General features: G+C 65.9%; 1 protein-coding gene across 2 annotated transcripts in view; it reads left to right on the top strand.

Annotated features, from left to right (window-relative positions):
• The first annotated feature begins 421 nt into the window (after positions 1-421).
• The window catches only part of KIF19 (kinesin family member 19), a 34,284-nt gene continuing 7,433 nt past the window's right edge, over positions 422-27,272 (top strand). The window contains exons 1-13 of one of the 2 annotated variants that reach the window (XM_075904043.2): positions 422-806; positions 4,815-4,895; positions 14,417-14,527; positions 15,287-15,374; positions 15,657-15,793; positions 17,905-18,030; positions 18,806-19,000; positions 21,011-21,157; positions 21,405-21,527; positions 22,188-22,344; positions 24,171-24,345; positions 24,586-24,784; positions 26,980-27,250. In XM_075904043.2, coding sequence (XP_075760158.2) covers positions 768-806; positions 4,815-4,895; positions 14,417-14,527; positions 15,287-15,374; positions 15,657-15,793; positions 17,905-18,030; positions 18,806-19,000; positions 21,011-21,157; positions 21,405-21,527; positions 22,188-22,344; positions 24,171-24,345; positions 24,586-24,784; positions 26,980-27,250 — 1,849 coding nt within the window. In that variant the 5' untranslated portion in view covers positions 422-767. Of the gene's footprint in view, positions 807-3,233; positions 4,725-4,814; positions 4,896-14,416; positions 14,528-15,286; positions 15,375-15,656; positions 15,794-17,904; positions 18,031-18,805; positions 19,001-21,010; positions 21,158-21,404; positions 21,528-22,187; positions 22,345-24,170; positions 24,346-24,585; positions 24,785-26,979; positions 27,251-27,272 lie in introns of those variants that run through there. The other variant, XM_089771848.1, reaches the window with a different exon arrangement.

Here is a 27,272-nt window from a genome sequence, read left to right as displayed (position 1 = left end):
ACACACACACAATGTGCCACCAGAGGTCAGGTCACACAGCCAGCTCCCCTGTGGCTGGCGCGCGCGCACACACACACACACACACACACACACACACACACACAATGTGCCACCAGAGGTCAGGTCACACAGCCAGCTCCCCTGTGGCTGACACACACACACACACACACACACACACACACAATGTGCCACCAGAGGTCAGTTCACACAGCCAGCTCCCCTGTGGCTGGCGCGCGCGCACACACACACACACACACACACACACAATGTGCCACCAGAGGTCAGGTCACACAGCCAGCTCCCCTGTGGCTGACACACACACACACACACACACACACACTCACACTCACACTGTGCCACCAGAGGGCGACTGAGCCCAGCAAAGCCCAGCCCAGCTGCGTGTGCGCTCCTGTGTCGACAGCGCGTGTGCTGCGGTTGTTGTGTACAGTTGAACGATCTCCAGGGGACCCGGCGAGATCCTGCAGGCGGCACTGCCCAGTCAGCTGGCGAGAGGCAGCCGGGGCCTCTCTGCCCCCCGCCCCTTTGTGGCTCTGCAGCCTCCAGGGGGGCAGAGAGGACAACAGGCTCTGAGCCCCTGGATGAGACGGGGCAGCCCCGGCTGGAGCCTCCCTCCCTGGGAGGATTAGCCCGTTGTTTAGGAAACAGCTGATGCCAGTGCCAGGGCGGAGGAGGGGGAGCTCCTGAGAGCCATGCCTGGGGCCGCTGCTGGCCCTCCCCGCTAGCCCCTCTGTGCACCTGCCGGGACCATGAAGGAGGCGAGGGAGCCCAGAGACCAGCAACTGACTGTAAGTTCTTCTTTGGGGCGAGGGGGGACTGGCAGGGACTCGCTGCCAAGTGCCCAGTGGCGCCTGCCTCCCTGCCTAGCGGGTTCATGATGCCGGTGCCCGGTGTGAATGGGGGCAGACGCCGGAGTTCGGACGTCGGCCCGGGAGACGGGGGTCGGGGAGGTGGGTGCCCGTCGCGTCGCGGCCCTTGCTCCCTGCTCAGCCCGGACATGCCCCGGATCCGTTGGCTCGCGTCCCTGGCCGTGTCGGGAGCTGCATGTGGGCAGAGGGACGGGGCTGCAGCCGGGCTCTGGCCCCACGCTTGGTGCAAGCAGCTGGGCAGATTCTCTGCAAACTGTCCACGTCGTGGCTTGACTGGTGTGGCACACAGCGACTACCTGGGGCGAGGGGGAGGGGTGCCAGCCCCGGGCGCGTGGCATATGGGCAGCCCCACCCCTGGGCGCGCGCGGCACAGGAGCGGCGCCAGCCCCAGGAGTGTGGTGCATGGGTGGCGCCGGCACCGGGCATGTGGTGTATGGGTGGTTCCACCCCTGGGCGCATGAGTGGCCCCTCCCCCAGGCACCCAGCAGCTCCAAACGGTTGGGGACCACTGTATTAGTGTGTGCATCAAAGTCCCTGCCAAAGCCTCCTCGGGGTGGATTTTGCAGCCTTTTTCCTCCTGCAGTTTGCTCTCAGGACTTGCAGCTACATCTCACACACACAGCCCAGAGGAGGCCAGTACTTTTAAAGGAGCCGCTTGCGGGAGAGCAGTCCGACTGTCGCCTGCAAAACCCCCAGATTTCCTGCAGGCGGAGAAAGATTCTGCAGGGCATAGAACAGCAGCAGGCCAAGCAGGGCCCGATCCTGGACAACACAGCGTGTCCTCACTTTCTTTTATGGGATCGGAGGCTGAGCAGTGCCCCCGGGTGTGCGAGCGTGAGCGTGCGGAGGGTGGGTGTGCGGCGTGTACCCGGGCACACTGCAGAGTGTATTCTCCCAAAGTGCCTCATCTCTGTGCTGCTCAGCTTGGCTGACATGGTGCCCCCAGTCCTTCTGTGGGGAGAGGCAGGCCCCCGGGGGCACAGACTCAGCTGAGTGAGCGGGAGGGGTCAGGGTCAGCGACCCTTGGGTCCCTGTGCATGGGGGGGTCATGCTGTGGCCACCCCACAGGGCCCGGGTGATGCCCCACATGCTAGTCCCCCCCGTGCCCATGGGCGATAGTGGCTGGACCGATTCGCTAGCCGCTCACGCAAGAGACGCTGGCCAGCGAGGTGGCCCCCGCCTCCTGCTCATTAATACTGGACAGTTTGTAAGTGCCCAGCTCAGCTCGGCCTTGGCTGGGAAGGCGGATGCGGGTAACGCTCAGAGGTGAGAGGCAGCGGGGACACCGCAGGCTGCCACTCCAGCAAGAGCGGGCTGAGCCATGGCAAAAGCCGGCAGGGAGCTCGTTCAAGAGCTGGCAGGCCCCGGGGTGCAACAGGCCAGTGCCCAAAAGAAATGTTAAGTGACGTGTCTCTGGGGCTGCAGTGTTTGCTCCGCATGAGTCCAAAGACCTTGGTTTCGGCTCTGGCTACTCACCAGGCTTCCGCCGAGGGTTGGGTTCTGCCGGGTTTTACAGCACGGTGCCTACAGGGTGCAGGTGAGGATCGGAGACTAACTCAGCCACAGTGCGGAGGAGACTGGAAAACGGGACGTCTCAGGGGGTCGCGGTGTGAGTCTGTTTCCACAAAACCAAAGTCAAACAAGTGGTTTCGGGCCTGAGCTTTCGTGGGCTGCAGCGGGTCCATCTGGGGCATTGAGCGATGAGGGGAGGCTGAAAGAACTGGGCTTGTTTAGTTTGGAAAGGAGAAGACCGAGAGGGGTCCTGCGAGCGGTTTTCAGGAATCTAAAAGGGTGTCAGGGTGGGGGGGAGGAAATTGTGCTCCTTGGCCTCTGAGGATAGGCCAAGAAGCGATGGGCTTACATTGCAGTGAGGGAGGTTTCGGTTGGACATTAGAAAAAACTTTCTAACTGCCAGGGGGGTCAAACACTGGAATAAATTGCCCAGGGAGGTTGTGGAATCTCCATCCCTGGAGATATTGACGAGCAGGTTGGACAGACACCTGTCAGGGATGGGCTAGTTGGTGCTTGGTCCTGCCGTGAGGGCAGGGGGCTGGACTCGATGACCCCGCGAGGTCCCTTCCCGTTCTCATGCTCCAGGATTCTGTGATTGTAGTTGTTCCTGTGGGAGAGTTAAAGATAAGCTGGAGGCCGAGTGCTACAGGAAGGGATGCGTGAGCCAGGCTGCCTGCGGGCTGGGTTCCTGGCCTACGAGTTGGTTCCAGCGAGGTCTTTAACCAGGGGGGCTGAGGATTGTGAATTTGGTTCGGATGCGTCGGTCCTGGCAGCGTGGGAAGGACGTGGGGGAAGATGTGCGTCTAAATGGCGCGCGGGGGAGGGAGCCAAGATGGCGGCGGTGGGACAGGAACGATGTCTCAGGACAGATGAATCGTAATTTGCGTTATCGTAGATGCGCATGAGAGGCTATTTCCTCAGCGAGTGGACACCCAGTGGTGGCGTCCCGTGATCATTTTTCTTTTAAACCCTGTTATAGTCCTAGCCTTCGCAGCCTCCTCAGGCAAGGAGTTCCACAGATTAACTATGTGCTGGGTGAAGAAGAACTTCCTTTTATTTGTTTTAAACCTGCGGTCCATTCATTTCATTTGGTGGCCCCTAGTTCTTATATTATGAATAAGGAAAAGTTATTTACTTATTCCCACTTTCTCCACACCACTCATGATTTTATAGACCTCGATCCTATCCCCCCTTCATCTCCTCTTTTCCATGCTGAAAAGTCCCAGTCTCTTTAATTTCTCCTCAAAAGCATCCTCCCAGCCATGCCCAGCACCCCGCTCAGCTGTGAAATACGCCCTAGGGATGTTAAATTGCAAGTAATTGACTAATCGAACAGTCGATAGGGCACCTCTGTCTTTGACGTGTAGCCATTGCTACACTTTAAAGACAAAAGCTCCGCGGGGAGCCCGGGGTGAGCTGGGGACTGATCCTGAGCTCCATGCTGCACTGCCTCTTTGAAACGCCGCAGGGAGTCCCCAGCGGATCCTGGGCTCCACACGACACTGCCACTTTGAAACACCATGTGCAACCTGGGCACACCCCAGCTGGCTCCAGGCTGCATGCGGCATTTCAAAGCGGCAGCACCACATGGAGCCCAGGGTCTGGCCCCAAGCTCCACTTGGCACTGCCGCGTTGAAGTACCCCGATAGAGGCAGCAGAGTGGGGGGAGGCGGCACGTCGACTACCCTGTTGACTCACCGATAGGCATTTGCTTATCCGATAGTCAACTAGTCCTTCCCATCCCTGATGAGTGAGGCACAGGAAGGCACCGATGTCTGGGGAGTTGTGGGGGGCACGGCTGGATTGCTTGGCTGCACCGGGAATCACAAGCCATCAGCACCCTTGCGGTCACAGCCCAAACCTTTCTGCACACCCCACGTGCGCTGGGGGGTCCAAACCGCGGGTGGGGGCTTCACTAATTGCTGGGTTTGAGAAGCTTTCTGCAGCCCAGACCCTCCGGCAGCTGGCCGGGAGGTGAAGCGCTCAGGGATAGAGGCATGGGCAAGCCCGTTTGCGGGCAGACTGGCTGGAGCTGTCCCTTTAAACTCTGCGACAGGGCTGGCGTGTGCAGCCCGAGCTGCTCCCAGCGGTGTTTTCTTTCTTCCAGGAAAAAGCCGCAATTGGTGCGTGCGTGTCCATCGGGGAGGGCGTGTCAGGGCTGCCTCGCTGGAGAGGCGATGCCTCCGGCGAGGCTGGGGTGGGGAATGGCCGTCGGCAGCAAAGTCACTGCACCGGGTGGGCAGCCCTCGCCCTCCGCCACCTTCCCAAGGGCCAGGAACTTTCGGAGACTCCCTGTGCCTGGCGGGCACCATGGCTCACATGCAGGTGCCGAGTTCCCTTCCCGTCTGCCGTCGCTCCGCCGGCTCGGCTCCGTTCCCGCCGCCCGCGTCGCTCACCCTCTTCGCTCTCTTCCAGGTGGCCCTTCGCATCCGGCCGATCAGCATGGCGGAGCTGGAGGAAGGAGCGACTCTCATTGCTCATAAGGTGGATGACCAGGTACGGCCGGAGGGTTCGGGGCAGGCGGGCGAGCGGGGGGCTGGCTGGGCCCCGTGTGCCAGGGAAATCCACCCTCTGACCCAGCGTCATGTCAGAGCAGTGACTGATTTTGGGGGTGAATTTCACCAAAGCGCCCGGTGGCCGGAGGAAAGAGAAAGGAACATGCCAGGGGGTCCGGCAGGGCAGGGTTATGGGGCTCTGGCAGAGCTGTGTGCAGAGAGCACAGGGCTGGGCTAGCATTTTTCAGGGCACACCTGGGCCCCTCCTCCCGGCTTCAGGGCCGGGCGTGTCCGTGCCATGCCCCACAGGGTGGGTCCGTGACCTCAGGTTCGGGGTGGGGGTCACACCCCGGGGAAGAAGGCTGCAAGCGGTACCGGGGAATGTTCCAGGCTCGGTTCAGCGAGGAGTCGTCTCCCGAACCTGGCCGAGCCAGTTACATGCTAACGAGCAGCCCGTCGCTCGCCCTGACCGGCCGCAGTTCGGAGCAGCCTCCTGCCCCTGTGTAAACCCCTAGGAGGAGGAGAACCAGAACCAGAACCTCGCGTCAGTGGGTACGAGCGGGTTAACTGTGGCCTAGTGTTCCCCGTGTCCTGAGCCAATAGCCCTGGGCAGCCCCCGGGACACCAGGTGTTCTCTGGTTTGTTGCTGTAGGGTTCGCCATAAACACCAGGCTGCCCCTCAGGCCTGCCCACGCGGGCGTGTAAATGGCAGGTTGAAGCAGCTGTTCAGAATGAGAACAAAGGCCCGTGGCAGAGGGTCTGAGCCTCACAACCGTTCCCGTGTCCCCGGGCGCTGCCTGACCCTGGCCCCCCACTCCCGGCCGCGTTATCGACCCGGCTCTGTTCGCCACTCCGGAGCTCTGGGCCCGGTTACCACTCGCCGGCCCCAGGGCGGCCGCCCGTCAGGAGGAAATTCAGCTGTGTTTATTAGCAGGATATTTTTACTCCCCTCAAGCAATTACGGGAAGAGCAGGCGGCCGGGTGCGCCTCTGCCATCTGTGTTTACCTGGGCCGAGCGCGGCGCCAGGGGACTCGCCAGTCAGATGATAGCTGGCTGGGCTAGGAGTTTGCACTCGTGCTCCGGTGTGGTCCCTAGGGCGGCTGGGCAAAGCAGGGTAGCCCCTTCGAGACGGGCCAGGAGTTCATGGGTGGGAGGGGGTGTCGGTCAGAGCCAGCAGGGGACAAGGGAAGTCTGGGTCACAAAGGGTCGGGAAGTTTTGACCTCCGCCTTCATCCTGCAGCAGAGCGACCCCGCTTCGCCCCGCCCCGTTCCGAACGTCGGGAACATCTTCTGGGGTGATGGTCACGCCCAGTCGTTTCAAAGGATAGAACCCTACAAGTCTAGGATGGGAAGGGACCTCGCGAGGTCATCAACTCCAGCCCCCTCCTCTCACGGCAGGACCCGGCCCCATCTCGAGCCGGGCTGCTCAGCACGCAGCCTGTTCGCTTGCGGCCCGCGGGGCGGTTTGGGTTGATACGTGGTTTAATAGTTCCATTCCTGGGCTGTCGTGAAGCCAGAACAAAACAGGAGTCAATATGACGGTCTTCTGTTGAGACGGACGGTCGTCGCTCGTTCAGCGTGCCGCCATGTGGGTGGAAATTGGGGCACTATGGCATGTTATTAATCTCAGCAGAACGGACTTAAACGGGGCCTGCGTGTTGTGCCGTCTCGCCTTCATCTTTGTATTCATGCCCGTCCCTGGGAAAGAAGCTGTTTGCATATATTTGCATGTACATTAAGTTGCGGCCCGTGGCGTGGGCTGTATCCTTGTGGCCCCCGGGGCTTCCAAAGTCGAGTCGCCCTGATCTAGATCATCCCTGACAGGCGTCTGTCCAACCTGCTTTTAAATATCTCCAGCGATGGAGATTCCACAACCTCCCTGGGCAACTTATTCCAGTGTTTAACCCCCCCTGGCAGTTGGGAAGTTTTTCCTAATGTCCGAGCTACGCCTCCCTTGCTGCAATTTAACCCCACTGCTGCTTGGCCTATTCTCAGAGGCCACGGAGATTATTTTTTCTCCCCCCTGCCAACTTGGTAGCAGCGTTTGGTTTTGCTTTTGGCTTTAAAAAGACAAAACCCTGTTGCCTTCCCCTTTGTCACGCGCGTTGCATTTCAACTGCGGGACGCTCTGTTCCACAACTCTTGCAGGGCGAGATTTCAGGACGCCTCCCGCCCCTACCCCACACGCCTGCTGCCAAATGAAATTCCAGCCAATAGACCTGAGCTCCCAAGCGTTTTTGCTTGCGATGGAGCAGGTCCGGTGGCATCCCCCCTCCGGCTCGGTGGTCTGCGTCTGCGTGCCCAGCACTTGCAGGGCCTGGCAGCTCTCGTGGAGACCGGGGGAAGGGCTGTAACGCAGTTCGGCGAGAGGTCGGCCGGTCTGAGAGGCAATGCCCCGCTGGGGTGCAGGGTCGCCTCCTCTCGAAGCGACTCCCTGCGGGCGTCATCGTGTGGGTTACACCCTGGGCACGTTTTCACAAGCGCGGGCAACTTCCTGGTGCCCTGCTGTGATCACGAGGCTCTGGCAGCTGCCACCCTCGGCCTGCCCCGGGTGTCAGCTGAGACCTGGACACGGGGCAGGTGGCTGGGGGGAGCGTGTTCCCTCTCTCCTGCCCACCTTCCTCTCTAGGATTCGGGTGTGTCCCCCCCCCCTCTTCCCTCCCTTCTTCATGGCACCGGGAGGCAGGAATGTGCCCAAGGCCTCTCCTCCCCCAGCGCCCAGGCAGGGCAGGGTGGCTCCGTATGGCACAAGCTCTCTCATGTAGACAGTCTCCGGCCTGTTCCTCCACACGCGGGCACCAGGCAGGACAGGAGCGGGCACTGCCCTAGGCAGCTCCAGAGCGGGACATGCTGCCTTGGCCAAGCCACGTGGGGGGCCGCTGTGTTAACGGGGGGAACCCAGAGCTAAAGGGGGGGCCCAGGCCTGGCGTAGCCGCGGCTGTGTTAACGGGGGGAACCCAGAGCTAAAGGGGGGCCCAGGCCTGGCGTAGCAGCGGCTGTGTTAACGGGGGGAACCCAGAGCTAAAGGGGGGCCCAGGCCTGGCGTAGCAGCGGCTGTGTTAACGGGGGGAACCCAGAGCTAAAGGGGGGGCTCAGGCCTGGCGTAGCAGCGGCTGTGTTAACGGGGGGAACCCAGAGCTAAAGGGGGGGCCCAGGCCTGGCGTAGCAGCGGCTGTGTTAACGGGGGGAACCCAGAGCTAAAGGGGGGGCCAGGCCTGGCGTAGCAGCGGCTGTGTTAACGGGGGGAACCCAGAGCTAAAGGGGGGGCCAGGCCTGGCGTAGCAGCGGCTGTGTTAACGGGGGGAACCCAGAGCTAAAGGGGGGGCCCAGGCCTGGCGTAGCAGCGGCTGTGTTAACGGGGGGAACCCAGAGCTAAAGGGGGGGCCCAGGCCTGGCTAGGAGGGCGCTAAGGCGGGTCGGGGGCCGAGATGCGAGACCAGTCTCGTTCGGGAGGATAAAGGGCTCCGCATGGGTTTCCAAGAAGAGCCGGCCCCTGCTTCTCTGGGGTGCCAGATCCAAAGGGAGCCCCGGGTAAAGCGGCCACGGGAAGCAGCCCCCCGCCCCCCAGGCCTGTGCCCACGGCGGGCGGGGGGGCTGGCCAGGGCTGAGCGCGCGTGTGGCGCTGGCAGGTCAGACGCAAGCGGCTTCCCCGGGTTGTCTGGCTAGGACGGGCACCCTCCCCCGGCGGCCGGCCGGGCCCTGCTCCGGCCAATGGACAATGCTTTCGCAGACGTGCACTGGCATGGTTCATCGGTGCACCTAGTCACCGTGGCAACAATGGGGCCGGCGAGGATGGGGGACGCCGGCGCCGATAACGTCTGCAGACGACAGCGCTGCCACGTCAGGGTGGGGGCAGGGACGCCAGGGCCTGGGGGGCTGGGCAGGGTCTCTCCGGATCCCAGCACTTGGGCACGGGGCCTATGGGGGCTTCCTTGTGGCCTCTCTGGTCCTGCCCGCTCCCTCCCCATTCCCATGGTGACAGGACTCTGCCCTGCCCAGCTCTGGCCTTGCTCATCTTGGGTCCCTCCTGTCTGGGAGCTGGCAAGCGGGGCCCTGTCCCAGCCCTGTGCTCAAGGGGTGGGGGAGCAGGGTTGCTTTTTGAGCTTCATATTTATCATTCAAACATGGATTTTATCTAACAAAAACCAGCGCCAGCAGCCCTGGGAGACCCTACAGTGACAAACCATGCCCTGGGAGCCCTGCCCTTACTCTACCATAACAAACCAGCGTTCGTTCCCCTGTCCTTACGGGAGACCCTACAATAACAAACCATGCCCTGGGAGCTCTGCCCTTACTCTACCATAACAAACCAGCGTTCGTTCCCCTGTCCTTACGGGAGACCCTACAATAACAAACCATGCCCTTGGTGCCCTGCCCTTACTCTACCATAACAAACCAGCATTCGTTCCCCTGTCCTTACGGGAGACCCTACAATAACAAACCATGCCCTTGGTGCCCTGCCCTTACTCTACCATAACAAACCAGCGTTCGTTCCCCTGTCCTTACGGGAGACCCTACAATAACAAACCATGCCCTGGGAGCTCTGCCCTTACTCTACCATAACAAACCAGCGTTCGTTCCCCTGTCCTTACGGGAGACCCTACAATAACAAACCATGCCCTGGGAGCTCTGCCCTTACTCTACCATAACAAACCAGCGTTCGTTCCCCTGTCCTTATGGGAGACCCTACAATAACAAACCATGCCCTGGTAGCCCTGCCCTTACTCTACCATAACAAACCAGCGTTCGTAACCCTGCCCTTACGGGAGACCCTACAATAACAAACCATGCCCTGGGAGCTCTGCCCTTACTCTACCATAACAAACCAGCGTTCGTTCCCCTGTCCTTATGGGAGACCCTACAATAACAAACCATGCCCTGGGAGCTCTGCCCTTACTCTACCATAACAAACCAGCGTTCGTTCCCCTGTCCTTACGGGAGACCCTACAATAACAAACCATGCCCTGGGAGCTCTGCCCTTACTCTACCATAACAAACCAGCGTTCGTAACCCTGCCCTTACGGGAGACCCTACAATAACAAACCATGCCCTGGTAGCCCTGCCCTTACTCTACCATAACAAACCAGCGTTCGTAACCCTGCCCTTACGGGAGACCCTACAATAACAAACCATGCCCTGGTAGCCCTGCCCTTACTCTACCATAACAAACCAGCGTTCGTAACCCTGCCCTTACGGGAGACCCTACAATAACAAACCATGCCCTGGTAGCCCTGCCCTTACTCTACCATAACAAACCAGCGTTCGTAACCCTGCCCTTACGGGAGACCCTATGGTTCCAAAGCAGAGCAGGATGCTATGGGACCCCTAGAAGACTTGAGCCAGAGGGAATACCGGGGAATGTTATCCTTGTCTTGTGGGCTGGCACCCCTTTAATTGTCTCGGGCCTGGGGGGTGCCTGCAGCCTGGGGGGGCCTCTCCCTCACCTAGGAGATGCTGATGAGGCTAGAAGTAGGGCAGGTGGGGGTGGAGGGACGCTGCCCGCTCGCCCCCCCCCCCCCCCCGGGTAGTGTTACACACAGATACCAGCCTGTGAGCCAGGCACTCGGGAAAGGTCAAAATCTGCATTGAAATGGGAGCCGGGGCGAGGCAGGGGAGGTGTTGGATGCGCTGGCTGTACCCCCCCCCCCATATCCTCACTGGGGGGAAGGGGCTGAGGCAGGACGGGGAAGGGGCAGCTACCGGCTGGGAGTTGAGTGGGGCAGGGGGTGAGCAGCGCCCCCCCCCCCAACACTCCAGCAAGGGCAGCGAGAGTGCCCCCTGCTGGGCCGCTGCCCACGTTATGAGGGAGCAGCCGTGTGTCCCCCCCCCATGGAGGGCACCTTGGTGGTGCTGCCCGGCACAGAGCCGCTTTTGTGCCTCGCGAGGATGCGATCAAAGGGCCGGATCGGGGCAGTTGAAGTCTCCTGGCACCGCGCACAAAGCGCTCGTTAAGGGCCGGGCCTGGCCCTGGGAACAATGCCCCAATTCAGGAGAGCCGCCAGTTCTGCTGGGCCGCTGTCCCTCGGCTGGCCTGCAAGTGCACCCCGGGAGAAATTTGGCCCAAAGCATTTCATCCTGAGCTGCACTGGTCCTTCCCCCCACACACACTGTATGTACTGCCCCCCTCACCTCCCGAATTCATGGGCTAGATGGGCCTGAGGGCAACGGACTCACCTGAACCCCGTATCTTCTGCTGCCATCGCGTGGTTGCCTTGGCAACAGTCTCCATGTGGATACAGCGAGCCCTTTGTACAAATGAGCCATGGCTGCTTAGAGCCGGGGGTTCACCCAATGGGTTGTATGTCAGGGTTCACTTTGTATGCAGAAGGATGTTAATCTGTGGAACTTGCTGCTGCAGGATTATTTGGAAAGCTGAGGGAGGCTCGAGTGGCTAGAATGTTGAGCTGAGACTTAGGAGACTGGGAGTTCTAGTCCTGCTTTGAGTACCTGCCTGCCAGGTGACCTGGGGCCCGTCCTTGCCTCTCTCTGTGCCTCAGTTTCTATCTGTAAAATGTAATATTGGTCTCCTTTGTAAGGTAGCCAGTGCTAGGTAAGAGCTAGGGAGTGTGTATTTCAGTGGCACATGCCAGGGTGCTGGTGAGGACGCCAGTGCCAGCTTGAGGCATGGACAGAGCAGCCGCCAGGGTCCTAGAGCCGTCCCCGTCCTCTGTGCAGCACGGCTGAGCTGGGGGTGTGATCTGAGATATCCTGCACCAAGACTGGAATGGCGAGGGCGTGAGCTGCCAGGCTGCTGGCCCGTCGGCCGGGCCCCTTCCCTGCAGCGCAGGCACCTCGCTCGGCTGGGTGGGTGGCAGCTGATCGTGTTACGCTGAGTCCTGGCCAGGAGGCGCTGAGGCCGGTTTTGTTCCCTCCTGGCTCTGAAACCCAACCTGAGCCTCCTTCCCACCGGCTCAAAGAGGAACCCGATGCCAGACGGCCGCTCACAGGGCCGGGGGCTGGGCTCGCGGGCACTGCCGCTGGCTGCAGCTCGTCCTGGTGCCCCCCACGCCCCTCTGGCTGGGCTGCCTGGCCTGAGCTGCCCCACAATTCGGGGTCCTGCTGATGATGTGCCAACGAGCTCCCCAGCCCCACTCCCCTCAGCTCGGTGGGCCAAGCACAGCGCTGGGGGTGGGCTGCATTTTGGGACCTGCGGCGGGACCCCCGCAGCTCGCCTGCCCCTGGGCCTCCAGCCTCTCCCAGCTGCCGCCAGCCCTGCCCATGCAAGTGGAGGGACCCTGAGCAACAGCAGGGAGCTACGCCAGGGGATCCCCCTATCCAGAGGAGGATCCCCCATCCCACTGCATTTCCTCCAATTTCTGGTGCTGTAAGAGGCCTGCCTCGTGGCGTTCCCACAGTGCACACGGTCTCAGTCCTCCAAGCCCCTCGTCCCCGGAGCCAGCCTCCCCCCTCCCAGCCTGGCGGAAGCCCAGCTTCTCTCCTCCGGCAAGCAGGCAGGTGCTTGGTGAACGGCCCCGCAGCGAGTACGGGCCTGTCCTCCCCACCCCAGCCCTGGGCTGCGCCCGGAGCCGAAGCCGGGAGCAGCAGACAAAGGAAGATAAATGTTCCCGGGCAGGAGCTGGGTGAGGAGCACTGGGGAACGCACGGGGTCTGCCGGCACAGCCACCTGGGCCCGGCTGGCGTCTGCGTGGTGTGATGGGGGCTGTGCCAGCGAGCCCAGCGCGGTGCCCCTGGCCCTGCCCGCTCACACCCCTCGCTGGTGCCCCTCCGGCCTGACCTCACACCCTGCCGGGGCTGGGGGTGTACCTGTCATTCAAACCGGTTCACCGTTGATGTGCCGGCGCCGGGCAGCCGGGGCGGGTGTCTCCCGGGGTGTGGGCAGGCCTAGTACGGCCGCTGGACCATGGCCGGGGTCCTACCTGCCCTCCCAGGGCTGCTGCAGCGTGGCCAGAGCCCATTGGCTTACCCGGTTACCTAGTTACCGCCCCGGTAACCCTCGTGCTTTCGGGGTAACCGGGTAACCAGTGAGCTCTTCCCATCCCTCTTCGGCAGCCCCCGGCAAGCCCCGCCCTGGCGTGCCCGTGGCCATCTGGAAAGCGGAGGGCTGGCTCCCTTTCACCACCCAGCTGGGCGCCTCTCCCCAGCCGACACCTGAGACCCAGCTGGTCTTTAAATAAAGGCCACTCCGGCAAAGCGACTCTCCCCGGAGAGAGCAGCCGGGCCGTTCGCCGCGGGCCCCTCCCCGGCGCGCTGGCCCTGCTCGCCGACGGGCCGGCCGGGAGGTCGCTGGCTCATGTTCCCTGGGGCCTGTGTTTGCCTCTGCGGCTCCCTCTGAGCCACCTTCTCCATTTCTCCGGGGGGCAGGGGGGTGTCAGAGCTCGCTCCCTGCTAGGCAGTCTGCCTGGTACAAGGCTGCAGCCATCTCGCTGCCCGGAGCGCCACCCAGCTCCAGGTTAGCGCTAATTGCCAGCTGAGCCCCCAGGGGCCAGCATCTCGCCCAGCGCTGAGTCAGATCAGCCCCAAACCTTGGGCCCTGGGGGAAGATGAAGGCAAACAAGGAGACTGAGACAGGGAAGGGCAGGAGTCATGCCAGAGCTGGGGCAGGACAGAGGTGGGGGGCATGATGGAGCTGGGAGTTGTGCCTGGCAGGGGGCATGATAGAGCCATGCCAGGGTGGGAGCCAAGAACCCACAGCCCAGGGCAGAGGGCATGATGGAGCTGTGCCAGGGTAGAGGGCATGATGGAGCCATGATAGGGTGAGAGGCATGATGGAGCCGTGCCAGGGTGACAGCCATGATGGAGCCAGGGAGCCATGATGGAGACAGGAACCCACAGCCCAGGGCAGAGGGCATGACGGAGCCATGCCGGGGTGGGAGCCATGATGGAGCCAGGAACCTACAGCCCAAGGCAGAGGGCATGATGGAGCCGTGCCAGGATGGGAGGCATGATAGAGCCGGGTGTCAGATGGCACCGCCCTGAAGTCTGCAGTAAAGCTGGCTGAGAACGGACCAAACCCCTTCCCTCCCCAGAAACATTTTTTGATTAAACTGATTTTTTTTTATCTCACTTCTGGTTCAATGTAAATTTCATTTAGCAAAAAGGGGAGCAGGGGCAGCCAAGCACCGTGCCCCGCCTGGCCAGGGCCGGGACGCGGGGGCCACGGTGGCTTGCAACAGGCCCGGTTCATTTCGGAAGTGGCTTTGGGTTGCGTGTAAACAGAGTGAAACGCAAAGCACCCCAGACGGAAGCCGGCCGGGCCCCCTGGCTGGGGCAGAGCCACTCCCCGGCCACGGAGCTGCCAGCTGGCGCCAAGTGTCCGTGCCCCCCGCGCCTTCCAGGGGTGCTGCCTCGGGGTGTCGCGGCCTTTTGGGGAGCCCCGGGAGGCGCAATCCCCGAGGGAAGGCGCTGGGTCACACGGCGGTGCTTACCCCTCGGAGAGCGGAGCAGCCGCCTGCCCTAGCCGGGCCCCGGGAGATGGCTCATCCCTGCCCAGCCGTCCGGGGGGGGCCTGGGACCGGATGCAGGCGCCCGGCCGTGGCCTCGTGACCCCGGTGTCCCGGCAGGTGGTGGTGCTCATGGACCCCCTGGAAGACCCCGAGGACATCCTGCGAGCCAACCGCTCCCGCGAGAAATCCTACGTGTTCGACGTGGCGTTCGACTTCACGGCAACTCAGGTGAGGCACTGGGCCCCGCGGAGCCTGGGGGCTCCCCCCCCGAAGGGGCCGGATTGGGGGCCCCCTCAGTCGGGAGTGGGGGGGGCTTGCTAGCCCAGCATCCCTGCCCCCGCCCCACCTGCACGACCCAAAGGCAGCTGGACAGCAGGGCTAGGCCAGGCCAGGCCCTGACCCAGTCTCAGTAGCTCCATTTCCAGAGCAGCTGCCCCCATCGAATGCCCCCTCCTGACAGCCAAAACTAGGGGTGGCAGGGGACGGTGGGGGGGGGGCACTGGGCATCCCCTCTCCTCCAATGCCCAGAGACCCTCCCTTCAGCCGCTTTCTCAGCCCCTCGATGGCTCCAGGGGAAGGGAGAATGCAATCTAATGGATGGAATCAGAGCTGCCCAGGTGTGTCAGCAGCCCTATACTGCTCCCCAGTAGCGGTGATTCTCCTGCACCTTGGGTGGCAGGAATCAGGGCATGGGGCACAGAAGGGTCTGAGCTCTGTCCCTGTGCCCCGAGTGAGCATGGGTCCGTGCCAGCACGCGGGGGCATGTGCCTCTTTGTGGGGCACGCCGGGAGAATTAGGGCAGTGGCCACATGCCGGACAAAGTCCATCGTCAATTGGCTGGGGAGGGGTCCAGGGGGAGGCTGGATGGTGCACACGTGCCCCACATGTCAGTCGGGGGGGGGGGTGACGGGGTGAATCCCAGCATCTGTGGGGAGCTCTGCCCGGCCTCCCCCCCAGGGCGTGACCTCCCGTGCTCTCCGGCTGCAGGAGACGGTCTATCGTGCCACCACCAAGGGGCTGATCGAGGGCGTCATCTCCGGGTACAACGCCACCGTCTTCGCCTACGGCCCCACCGGTGAGGACTGCGTGGTCCTGGGAGCGCTGGATGGGGGGGCAGGGAACCGTGGGGCCCAGCCGCCACCTGCTCCCCTGGCCAGGATGGCGGCACCCGGGGGAGGGCGGAAGGCAGGGACTGGGCGGGACCCAGGGTCTGCAGGCCTGGCACTTCGGGGGAGGCATGGGGCAGGGGTTCACAGATGCCATGTGGCCCGGGCCCCATTCCCTCCACCCCCAGTTCAGATCCCTGGGACCCCCTGCCCCACAGAGCCCTGACTGCTTGCCCCCCATGGCCCCCCAGGCTGCGGGAAGACGTACACCATGCTGGGCACCGACCACGAACCCGGGATCTACGCACGCACCCTCCACGACCTGTTCCGAGCCATCGAGGAGACCAGCGACGCCATGGAGTATGAGGTGTCCATGTCCTACCTGGAGGTATGGCCGGGCCGGGCACAGCCAGGCGGCCGGATCCACACGGGGTCTGTGGCCGGGAGCAGGGCGCTGTCTGGGGACTGGGCTGACTGTAACTGACACCCCCTCTGCGGCACCCTGCAGCGAGCCGGCCTGGAGGGTCTGACTTTCCTTTTAGACCCCTTTCTGTACCCATAACTGGCATGGCCTGGGGGGCGGGTAATGGAGGGGCACAGGATGGCCAAAGGGTCTAGGGGTGTCCAGGTAGGGGGTGTCTGTGTCAGGTGCATTCTTGTGGATGGTCTGTTTATGTAGCAGGGTGTGCGGTGTGCAATGGGATGTGAGTACTTGTGCAAAGTGTATGTGGTGTGCAGGTGCTGTAGAGTGCGTTGGTGCCTGTGTTTACATGTGGGTTGTGTGTGCACTGTATGTGGGGTGCACAGGCAGGGTAGGTATGTATGAAGTGCATTTGTGTGTGTGTGTTTACAGATATGTGATGCCCATGCAGGATATGGGTGCGTGTGGATAGGTGTGGGGGGAGATGCGGGTGGTGTGTTTCTGGTGTGTGTGATGCCCATGCAGGGTGTGTCTATATCAGTACAAGGACCCTAGGGGTACTGGAGAGAAGTCTGGGGGGTACGTCAGCACAACTGACATTTGGAGAAAACCGAATTTTTGTTTTAAGTTTTACAGCGCTTGATTATTTTTGTACTGTTTACACCCAAAAATTTCATCGCCCACCCGGCTACGATTAAATTGTTTAAACAAATGCATTGCAATGGTAGAAAAATTGTGTGTCTGAAAACTATAGGTACTGGGGGGGCACTTATAATTTTTTTAAAGGGGGTATTTTATAAAAAAAGGTTGAGAAACACTGGTCTACATAGTGTGTGTGTGTGTGTGTGTGTGTGTGTGTGTGTGTGTGTACAGGTGGGTGGGGCCCATAGAGGGTGGGTGGGTGTGCGTGAAAGAGAGCGAGAGAGAGGACAGGTGTAGGGGAGAGGCAGGTGTGTTTCTATTGTGTGTGGTGCCCATGGGGGGCGTGTGTAGTGCGAGTGCACATGTGCGTACTGACAGTGGGCGGGGATGTTATGTGCATTCATGTGTCTGGCCCCGGAGGGACTTGGCTTCCCCCAGCTCCTGCAGAGCCCCCCCCCCCCCCCCCGCCCATCTCGGGTGCCCGACTCTGGTCCAGCGGACCGCTCTGCGCCCAGCGCAGATAATCGCCGTGGTAACGCTCGGGGACGCGCCACCAGCCCGCTGCCTGCTCGGGCTCGTACAATATTGACACACGCAGCCGGGCGCCGCCCCCAGACCGCTCGGGAGCCAGGCAACGGGGCCGGGAGGACACACAGCCGGGGGCGGGCCCAGCCGGCGCCTCGCTCGGAGGGCAGGGGCAGCGGGCTGGCTCCAGGAGCCCCGTGCCGGGGCTGCCATGGGGCAGGGTGGGGAGCAGGCGTGGGGCCGGAGGGAGCTCGCGGGTGCCCCGTTCCCGAGTGCGCTCCTGTTCCTTCTCGGCTCCTCAGCCTCACCCCCGGGGCGCTTTGCCCTGGCGCATCAAACCCATCCTCCGGCAGCACCCAGCGGGCCCGGGCACCGACCCCCAGCCCCCACCAGCCACACACGGGGCCCTGGCCAGACTCTGCCCGGGGTCAGGGCAGGAGCCTGACGCCCAGCGGAGGGGAACTTGGCCCTTCCCAGCAGCTGCCCAGAGCTCTGGGGGGTGCCCTGGCTTGTGGGGAGGGCGGGTCTGTGTCTGGCACTGTCCCACGTTGGCTCCGGGTGGGCCTCACCCTGCCAGGATGTGATCCCAAGAACCCAGCAGCTGGGGCATGGTCACAGCCAGGCATGGGGAGGCCCCGGGGGGACGGGTGCCTGCAGCCGGCTGGCCCCCGGCATGGCCCAGGGCTGGGTCCCTGCAGCCGGCTGGCCCCCGGCATGGCCCAGGGCTGGGTCCCTGCAGCCGGCTGGCCCCCGGCATGGCCCAGGGCTGGGTCCCTGCAGCCGGCTGGCCCCCGGCATGGCCCAGGGCTGGGTCCCTGCAGCTGGCTGGCCCCCGGCATGGCCAAGGCCCAGTGCAGGGCTGGCTTGGCTGCAGTTCTCCCTCCCTCGCCAACCATGCCCGCTCTGAGCAGATCTACAACGAGATGATCCGGGACCTGCTCAACCCCTCGCTGGGCTTCCTGGAGCTGCGGGAAGACGCCAAGGGCGTGATCCAGGTGGCGGGGATCACGGAAGTCTCCACCATCAACGCCAAGGAGGTGAGGCGGGGCCAGGTCCCCGCGCCACGTGGTGGCCTGCCGCCCTGCCCCGCCCCCCAGCCCTGAGCATAGGAGCCTGGGGACTCGCCCTGTGCCCGAGGGCCAGGCCAGCCGAGCTGGGTCGGGAACAGCCGCGGCTCCGCTGGTGGCCGTGGGCATCCAGACGTCAGCCCCTCCTCCCCGAGTCGTGTGAGTGCCCTGGCCTGGCCTGGCCCCACAGCCTGCCCCTCGCCTGTTGCGGTGCCAGCTGCATCCATGCCCAGCCCGGCCCCACAGCCCGCCCCTCACCTGGCGCGGTGCCAGCCAATGTTCCCTCTAACTTTTTCCATCCATGTGCAGAATAAATTTTGTTCTGGGCACCAAAGCATGTGCGGATGTGCACCACCCCAGGAACACATGGCCGAGGGTGGCTGTGGGTGCTCTGCTAATCAGCTGGGCAGCATTGGAATCTCTCCTGGGCAACCGCTCAAGCGCTCAGCTTACAGGGAGCGCTGGTGCCAGCTGTCTCCATGGCCAGCCCAGCCCCACGGCCTGCCCCTCGCCTGGCGCGGTGCCAGCCATGTTGTGGGGAAACAAACCCCAGGGAGGCTCCAGCGGGGCCTGTACCATCCTGGCGCGCCAGGGAGGGGGGGTGAAAATCCATGGGTGCAGGCTGCACGTGCTGCAGCGGTGCCCAGCAGTCGGGAGCTGGGGGGGACTGCGTGGCAGAGCGACTGGCTGGTGTGGGAAGGGGAGCAGCCCCCCCATCTCCTCTGGCCCCCTCCGCCCCCTGCAGATCATGCAGCTGCTGCTGAAGGGGAACAAACAGAGGATGCAGGAGCCCACGGCCGCCAACCAGACGTCGTCGCGCTCCCACGCCGTGCTGCAGGTCACCGTGCGCCAGAAGAGCCGCCTCAAGGACGTCCTGCAGGAGGTGCGGCTGGGCCGGCTCTTCATGATCGACCTGGCCGGCTCCGAGAGGGCGTCTCAGGTAGGAGGGGGGGTTGGAGGGAGCCAGAGGGCGGGGGCAGCAGGATTGGTCCCGGGGACGTGGCTGGGCCCGGCAGCCAGGACGGCGGGTTCTAGCCCCAGGGTTGCTGGGGCCTGGCGGCTCCGCCGTGGGCGAGCCGGGCACCCCAGCTGCGTCTGTGAGGCAGGGCCGGGGGCCCGGACCTGGGCAGAGCTCAGCCAGGGGTCACTGAGGCTGGGGATGGACTCTGCTTCCCACGGAAAGGAGGGTTGGGGGGCCCTGCTGCCCGAGCCCCCCATGGCTGCGGGGTTGGGCTGGCCCCTGAACGGAGAGAGGAGGGGCCCTGGAAGCTGGGCATGCCCGATGCACCCCCCCAGGCGCAGGCCGGACATGCCCCGTGTGGGTGCTGGGACCCAGGTGCCCGTTGCTGGGCACAGGCGAGCCAGGGCTGGACGAGCAAGGCCAGTGGGTGGGGGTGGAGAGGCAGGCTCCAGCAGCCGGCCCCTCCTACGCAGTGACTGGCGCTTGCAGGGGCGGCGGGTCAGGACTCTGAGGGGGGTACCAGCGGAGCCCGGCATGTGCCCCTCGGGGCTGGATCAGGCCCGGGCCATAGGCCCCTCGTGTGTCCCTGTGAGAGGCGGGTCAAGCCGCCGGCCGGCTCAGCGACCTGGGCTGCAGGGAGCAGACGGGATCGGAGTCCTCGCTCCCGGCTCCGCTCTGGTACTCCGGTGCCAGGCAGAACGATGAACTTGGCCAGCTGGTGCTGCCTGGGTTTAGCCAAGCTCGCAGCACCCCCTAGTGCCCAGGCTTGGGATCAGCCTTCTGGCCACGCCCCCTTTCCCGCTCCATGTTCTGGGCAGAGCATGAGTTTGGGGGCTCTGGCGGTGTCCCCGAGGAGGGGGCCAGGTCGGATGACCTCGGCTGTCCCTTCCGCATTTCGGAATAGCCAGTTATTGCAAAATTGGGCGCTGTGTGGACCGTGGCAAAGTACGAAATAAGCTATTTCGAAATATCGTCGAAAGAAGCGACACAGGTTGTGTGATGCAAAGAACGCAAATTGCGTAGCTTATTTCGAGCTAAGGGTGCTGTGTAACGCACCTCTGATGTCCAGCCTAAACCTCCCTCACTGCAGTTTAAGCTCTTTGCTGCTTGTCCGATCCTCAGGGGCCAAGGAGAACAAGTTTTCTCCCTCCTCCTTGTAACACCCTTGTAGATACCGCAAAGCAGCTCTCACGTCCCCTCTCCGGCTTCTCGTTTCCAAACTAAAGCCCGATTCTTTCAGCCTTCCCTCCTAGCTCGTGTCTCCTGGCCCTTTCATCATTCTTGTTGCTCTTCTCTGGACCCTCTCCGGCTTCTCCACATCTGTCTGGAAATGTGGGGCCCAGAACTGGACACAGTACTCCAACCAAGGCCTGAGCCATGCAGAGTAGAGCAGAAGAATGACTGCTCGTGTCTTGCTCACCACACTCCTGTTGTGGGGTTGTTTGTGTGTACGGGTTGGTTATTATATAGTGTCATTTGTGGGCAGCGCAGTACACGCTGGTTTGTTATTGTAGGGTTGCTTGTGTGGACTGGTGTGTTATTGTAGGGTTGCTTGTGTGGACTGGTGTGTTATTGTAGGGTTGCTTGTGTGGACTGGCGGTTGTTGCTCAGAGCTGGGCTGTTGCCCTGGATTTTCTCTCCTTTTAAAAGCAAAAGGCCGCGTAAGCAGGAAGGGGCGGACGTGTCCAGTGCAGCCGAGCACCCCTGGTTGTGAGCACGTGGCAAGCGGAGGAGGGTGACCCTTGGCCACGCCCTGCCCTGCCAGGGGAGCTGGCGAGGCTGCTGCCTGGGCAGCAGGGCAGGTCCAGGCCCCCTGCCCTGGCCTGGGTCGGCCCAGACTCCTGCTGCCGGGCGCTGTCCGGTTCCAGCCGACGCCTCCGTGTGCTGCTAGGAGCCTGCAAGCCGTGCCCTCCCCCCGGGGCTGGCACCGGGCCCTCCCCCCGGGGCTGGCACCGGGCCCCTGCCTCACGCCCTCGCCCTGCCCCCCAGACCCAGAACCGCGGGCAGAGGATGAAGGAGGGAGCCCACATCAACCGCTCGCTGCTGGCGCTGGGGAACTGCATCAACGCCCTGAGCGACAAGGGGGGCCCCAAGTACGTCAACTACCGGGACAGCAAGCTCACCCGCCTCCTCAAGGTACGGCGGGGCCGGCCGCCTGCTCCTGGCCAGGGCCGGGCGGTGGGCAGGCTTGGGGGCAGGCACGGGCCCCGGGCTGGAGCGCCCCGGCTGGAATCGCCTGGCGCCATGTTGGGCCCCGTCCGCGGTAGCCAGTGTGCCCCGAGCACCCGGCTGGGGGTGGGGAGACAAGCTGGGGCCCAGCTCCTGGTAGGGCTGCACTTCAGCCCCCTGGCGCGCGCCCAGCCCCACGATCCTCTGTCGCCAGGACTCCCTCGGGGGCAACAGCCGCACGGTCATGATCGCGCACATCAGCCCGGCCAGCAGCGCCTTCGAGGAGTCGCGCAGCACCCTGACCTACGCCGACCGCGCCAAGAGCATCAAAACCACGGTACGGCGGGGACCCGGCCTGGCACCCAGGGCCCTGCCCGCCACAGCACAAGCACTAGGGGGCGCCAAAGGAAACGAATAGGCAGCAGGTTTAACACAAACCAGTGGAAGTTTTTCTTCACTCCATGCACAGCCAACCTGTGGAACTCCTCGCCAGAGGATGGTGTGAAGACCAGGATTTGAACAGGGTTCAGAAAAGAGCTAGATAAATGCATGGAGGTTAGGTCCAGCAATGGCTGTTAGCCAGGATGGGTAGGAATGGTGTCCCTGGCCTCTGTTTGTCAGAAGCTGGGAATGGGCGACAGGGGAGGGGTCATTGGATGATTCTCTGCTCTGTTCACTCCCTCTGGCCACTGTCAGAGACAGGAGACTGGGCTAGATGGGCCTTTGGGCTACCCAGTGTGGTTCTTATATTATGACCCTCCCTTCCCCCACCCAGCACTACAGCCTGAGCACCCTGCCCCCACCTTCTCCGCAGCCTGGGCACCAGCACCCCCCTCTCTTCCCCCACCTAGGGCACCCTGCATCCCGACCCTTCCCCAGCCTGTGTGCCAGCCCCTCACCCCTCCTGCCATCTAGGCGAGAGCCCTCCGCCCCAGACGCAGTCCTTAGGGGTGCACCCGCCCCTGCCGTGCTGACGCCCCCCCGCCCGTGTCTGCAGGTGAAGCGGAACCTGCTCAACGTCTCGTACCACATCGCCCAGTACACCAGCATCATCTCGGACCTGCGCAGCGAGATCCAGCGCCTCAAGAGCAAGATCGACGCGCAGCAGCTGGGCCCGGCCCGGGGCGAGCGGGGCAGCATCCGCCACATCCAAGGTAACGCCCGTGGGCCGGCCCTCCCCCGGCACGGCCACCACGGCCCATGGGGAACCGGCCTGCCAGCCCCGCCCTCTCCCTGAGGCACCGCGCCGGGACCACCCAGCCGCCACGGCCCACGGGGCACCGGCCTGCCAGCCCCGCCCTCTCCATGGGGCACCGCGCCGGGACCACCCAGCCGCCACAGCCCACGGGGCACCGGCCTGCCAGCCCCGCCCTCTCCCTGGGGCACCGCGCCGGGACCACCCAGCCGCCACAGCCCACGGGGCACCGGCCTGCCAGCCCTGCCCTCTCCCTGAGGCACCGCGCCGGGACCACCCAGCCGCCACAGCCCACGGGGCACCGGCCTGCCAGCCCCGCCCTCTCCCTGAGGCACCGCGCCGGGACCACCCAGCCGCCACAGCCCACGGGGCACCGGCCTGCCAGCCCCGCCCTCTCCCTGAGGCACCGCGCCGGGACCACCCAGCCGCCACGGCCCACGGGGCACCGGCCTGCCAGCCCCGCCCTCTCCCTGAGGCACCGCGCCGGGACCACCCAGCCGCCACGGCCCACGGGGCACCGGCCTGCCAGCCCCGCCCTCTCCCTGAGGCACCGCGCCGGGACCACCCAGCCGCCACAGCCCACGGGGCACCGGCCTGCCAGCCCCGCCCTCTCCCTGAGGCACCGCGCCGGGACCACCCAGCCGCCACGGCCCACGGGGCACCGGCCTGCCAGCCCCGCCCTCTCCCTGGGGCGCCGCGCCGGGACCACCCAGCCGCCACGGCCCACGGGGCACCAGCCTGCCAGCCCCGCCCTCTCCCTGAGGCACCCCGCCAGGACCACCCAGCCACCATGGCCCACGGGGCACCAGCCTCCCTGCATTGCCCCCGCCCTGACAGACCACACTGGGACCACCCAGGCGCCACGGCCCACAGGGCACCGGCCTGCCAGCCCCGCCCTCTCCCTGAGGCACCGCGCCGGGACCACCCAGCCGCCACAGCCCACGGGGCACCGGCCTGCCAGCCCCACCCTCTCCCTGGGGCACCGCGCCGGGACCACCCAGCCGCCACGGCCCACGGGACACCGGCCTGCCAGCCCCGCCCTCTCCCTGAGGCACCGCGCCGGGACCACCCAGCCGCCACGGCCCACGGGGCACCGGCCTGCCTGCACTGCCCCTGCCCTGACAGACCACGCTGGGACCACCCAGCCGCCACGGCCCACGGGGCACCGGCCTGCCAGCCCCGCCCTCTCCCTGAGGCACCATGCCGGGACCACCCAGCCGCCACGGCCCACGGGGCACCGGCGGGGGCGGCTGGGCGGCCGTGGCCCCTCCCTGGCAGGGGGCGGCTGGGCAGCCGTGGCCCCTCCCTGGCAGGGGGCGGCTGGGCGGCCGTGGTCCCTCCCTGGCAGGGGGCGGCTGGGCGGCCGTGGTCCCTCCCTGGCAGGGGGCGGCTGGGCGGCCGTGGCCCCTCCCTGGCAGGGGGCGGCTGGGCGGCCGTGGCCCCTCCCTGGCAGGGGGCGGCCGGGCGGCCGTGGTCCCTCCCTGGCAGGGGGCGGCCGGGCGGCCGTGGTCCCTCCCTGGCAGGGGGCGGCCGGGCGGCCGTGGTCCCTCCCTGGCAGGGGGCGACTGGGCGGCCGTGGCCCCTCCCTGGCAGGGGGTGGCTGGGCGGCCGTGGCCCCTCCCTGGCAGGGGCGTCTGGGCGTCTGTGCCCTGCCCATGTGGAGGCCGGTTCTCACGATCCTCGTGGGACCCCTGCCTGCCCCCCTGTGTGCAGCGCCCCGGGGCCGGCGGCCGCTCTGCTCGTGCCCGATCCGGCTGGCGCCCGATCCCCGCTCGTGTGTTCCAGCCGAGGTGCAGCTCCACGGCGCCCTCTGCGACCGGCAGGAGATGGACCGGCTGCGGGAACAGCTGATCGGCGCCTTCCAGGAGCAGATGGACGTGCGGCGCCAGCTGATGGAGCTGGAGAACAGCTACATGGAGATCCAACTGGAGAGCACCCGGCACCTGCTGACCATTGCGGAGTAAGCCCGGCCCTGCCCCCCGAGAGCGGGTTGTCACTGGGGCTGCAGGAATCACCCCGACCTGGGCGTTACGGGGAGAGCCCGGGCTCAGCAGCGGGCGGGGCTGGTCAGTATAGCCAGATATCGCCCAGCCAGGAGTCAGTGTGCCAGGAGCACCATGCATCAGCCCTTGGGCACAGCCGGGTCCCCGGGGCCGGCCCTCGGTCAGCAGCTGACGCCTGCTCTCTCCGGGGGCTCCAGCTGGGACCAGGAGAGGAGGCGCCGCGCCCAGAGGAGCAGGGAGCAGCCGCCGAAGGAGCCGCTCAGCAGGGCCGGGAGCGAGAAGGACTCGGACGCCGGGGACGAGCTGCTGGACAGGCCGGAGCCGCAGGACGTCACCTCGGCCAGGGAGAACATCGCTGCCCTCGTGGGCGAGCAGAAGAAGCTGCACCGGCAGAAGGTTCCAGAGCGGGCAGGAGGGGTCGGGGGTCGGGGCTGTGGGGCTGGGCCTCCGCCTGATGGAGGGAGATGAGTTTAGTGGGTCTTGGCCCCGTGCTGGGAGTGGTCCCTCCCCCCCCCCCCCCCCGACCGCTTGATCGGCATCAGCTGCTGTGAGTGCCAGATTCTGGGCAATGCTGCTCTGGGCTGGGCTTTGGGGGCTGCAGATGGGGAGTGAGGGGCCCCAGCAGAGCAGGGGGAGCCCAGGGCGGGGCCGGCAGGGGCTGTGGGTCGGGTCGGGAGTGAGGGGGAGCCCAGGGCGGGGCCGGCGGGGGCTGTGGGTCGGGTCGGGAGTGAGGGGGAGCCCAGGGCGGGGCCGGCGGGGGCTGTGGGTCGGGTCGGGAGTGAGGGGGAGCCCAGGGCGGGGCCGGCGGGGGCTGTGGGTCGGGTCGGGAGTGAGGGGGAGCCCAGGGCGGGGCCGGCGGGGGCTGTGGGTCGGGTCGGGAGTGAGGGGGAGCCCAGGGCGGGGCCGGCGGGGGCTGTGGGTCGGGTCGGGAGTGAGGGGGAGCCCAGGGCGGGGCCGGCGGGGGCTGTGGGTCGGGTCGGGAGTGAGGGGGAGCCCAGGGCGGGGCCGGCGGGGGCTGTGGGTCGGGTCGGGAGTGAGGGGGAGCCCAGGGCGGGGCCGGCGGGGGCTGTGGGTCGGGTGGGGAGTGAGGGGGAGCCCAGGGCGGGGCCGGCGGGGGCTGTGGGTCGGGTGGGGAGTGAGGGGGAGCCCAGGGCGGGGCCGGCGGGGGCTGTGGGTCGGGTGGGGAGTGAGGGGGAGCCCAGGGCGGGGCCGGCGGGGGCTGTGGGTCGGGTGGGGAGTGAGGGGGAGCCCAGGGCGGGGCCGGCGGGGGCTGTGGGTCGGGTCGGGAGTGAGGGGGAGCCCAGGGCGGGGCCGGCGGGGGCTGTGGGTCGGGTCGGGAGTGAGGGGGAGCCCAGGGCGGGGCCGGCGGGGGCTGTGGGTCGGGTCGGGAGTGAGGGGGAGCCCAGGGCGGGGCCGGCGGGGGCTGTGGGTCGGGTCGGGAGTGAGGGGGAGCCCAGGGCGGGGCCGGCGGGGGCTGTGGGTCGGGTCGGGAGTGAGGGGGAGCCCAGGGCGGGGCCGGCGGGGGCTGTGGGTCGGGTCGGGAGTGAGGGGGAGCCCAGGGCGGGGCCGGCGGGGGCTGTGGGTCGGGTCGGGAGTGAGGGGGAGCCCAGGGCGGGGCCGGCGGGGGCTGTGGGTCGGGTCGGGAGTGAGGGGGAGCCCAGGGCGGGGCCGGCGGGGGCTGTGGGTCGGGTCGGGAGTGAGGGGGAGCCCAGGGCGGGGCCGGCGGGGGCTGTGGGTCGGGTCGGGAGTGAGGGGGAGCCCAGGGCGGGGCCGGCGGGGGCTGTGGGTCGGGTCGGGAGTGAGGGGGAGCCCAGGGCGGGGCCGGCGGGGGCTGTGGGTCGGGTGGGGAGTGAGGGGGAGCCCAGGGCGGGGCCGGCGGGGGCTGTGGGTCGGGTGGGGAGTGAGGGGGAGCCCAGGGCGGGGCCGGCGGGGGCTGTGGGTCGGGTGGGGAGTGAGGGGGAGCCCAGGGCGGGGCCGGCGGGGGCTGTGGGTCGGGTGGGGAGTGAGGGGGAGCCCAGGGCGGGGCTGGCCGGGTCCCCAGGGTGGGGCTGGCGGGGGCTGTGGGTCAGGTCGGGAGTGAGGGGCCCTGGCAGAGGTGCGGGGAGCCCCGGGCGGGGCTGGCAGGGGCTGTGGGTCGGGTCGGGAGTGAGGGGCCCCGGCAGAGCAGGGGGAGCCCAGGGCGGGGCCGGCAGGGGCTGTGGGTCGGGTCGGGAGTGAGGGGGAGCCCAGGGCGGGGCCGGCGGGGGCTGTGGGTCGGGTCGGGAGTGAGGGGGAGCCCAGGGCGGGGCCGGCGGGGGCTGTGGGTCGGGTGGGGAGTGAGGGGGAGCCCAGGGCGGGGCTGGCGGGGGCTGTGGGTCAGGTCGGGAGTGAGGGGCCCTGGCAGAGGTGCGGGGAGCCCCGGGCGGGGCTGGCAGGGGCTGTGGGTCGGGTCGGGAGTGAGGGGCCCCGGCAGAGCAGGGGGAGCCCAGGGCGGGGCTGGCCGGGTCCCCATGGCGGGGCTGGCAGGGTCCCCCTGGCCGGAGGTCCAGTCCATTCCACGGTGACCCTGCGTGGGCCGGTGACGCGAGGCCCCGGCTGCTCTGCGCCCGCAGGCGGAGCTGGAGAAGCGGTTCCGGGAGACCCGGCGCCGGGGGCGGCGGCTGGAGGAGGTCCTGCCACGGCGCATCAGCTCGGAGGAGCAGCGGGAGGTGCTGAGCCTGCTCTGCAAGGTGCACGAGCTGGAGCTGGAGAACACGGAGATGCAGTCCAGCGCCCTGCTGAAGGACAACGCCCTGCGCCACAAGAGCTACGTGGTGCAGCGCTTCGAGCAGCACCGCGGCCTCTGCCACCGCATCATCCAGCAGCAGCGGCAGCTCATCCACGGTAGGGGCGCCGGGCGGCTCCG

The sequence above is a fragment of the Pelodiscus sinensis genome, chromosome 20 (genome assembly GCF_052426305.1).
Source record: "Pelodiscus sinensis isolate ZL-2025 chromosome 20, ASM5242630v1, whole genome shotgun sequence".
Lineage (NCBI taxonomy): Eukaryota > Metazoa > Chordata > Testudines > Trionychidae > Pelodiscus > Pelodiscus sinensis.
This window is presented reverse-complemented; position numbering and strand designations above follow the sequence as displayed.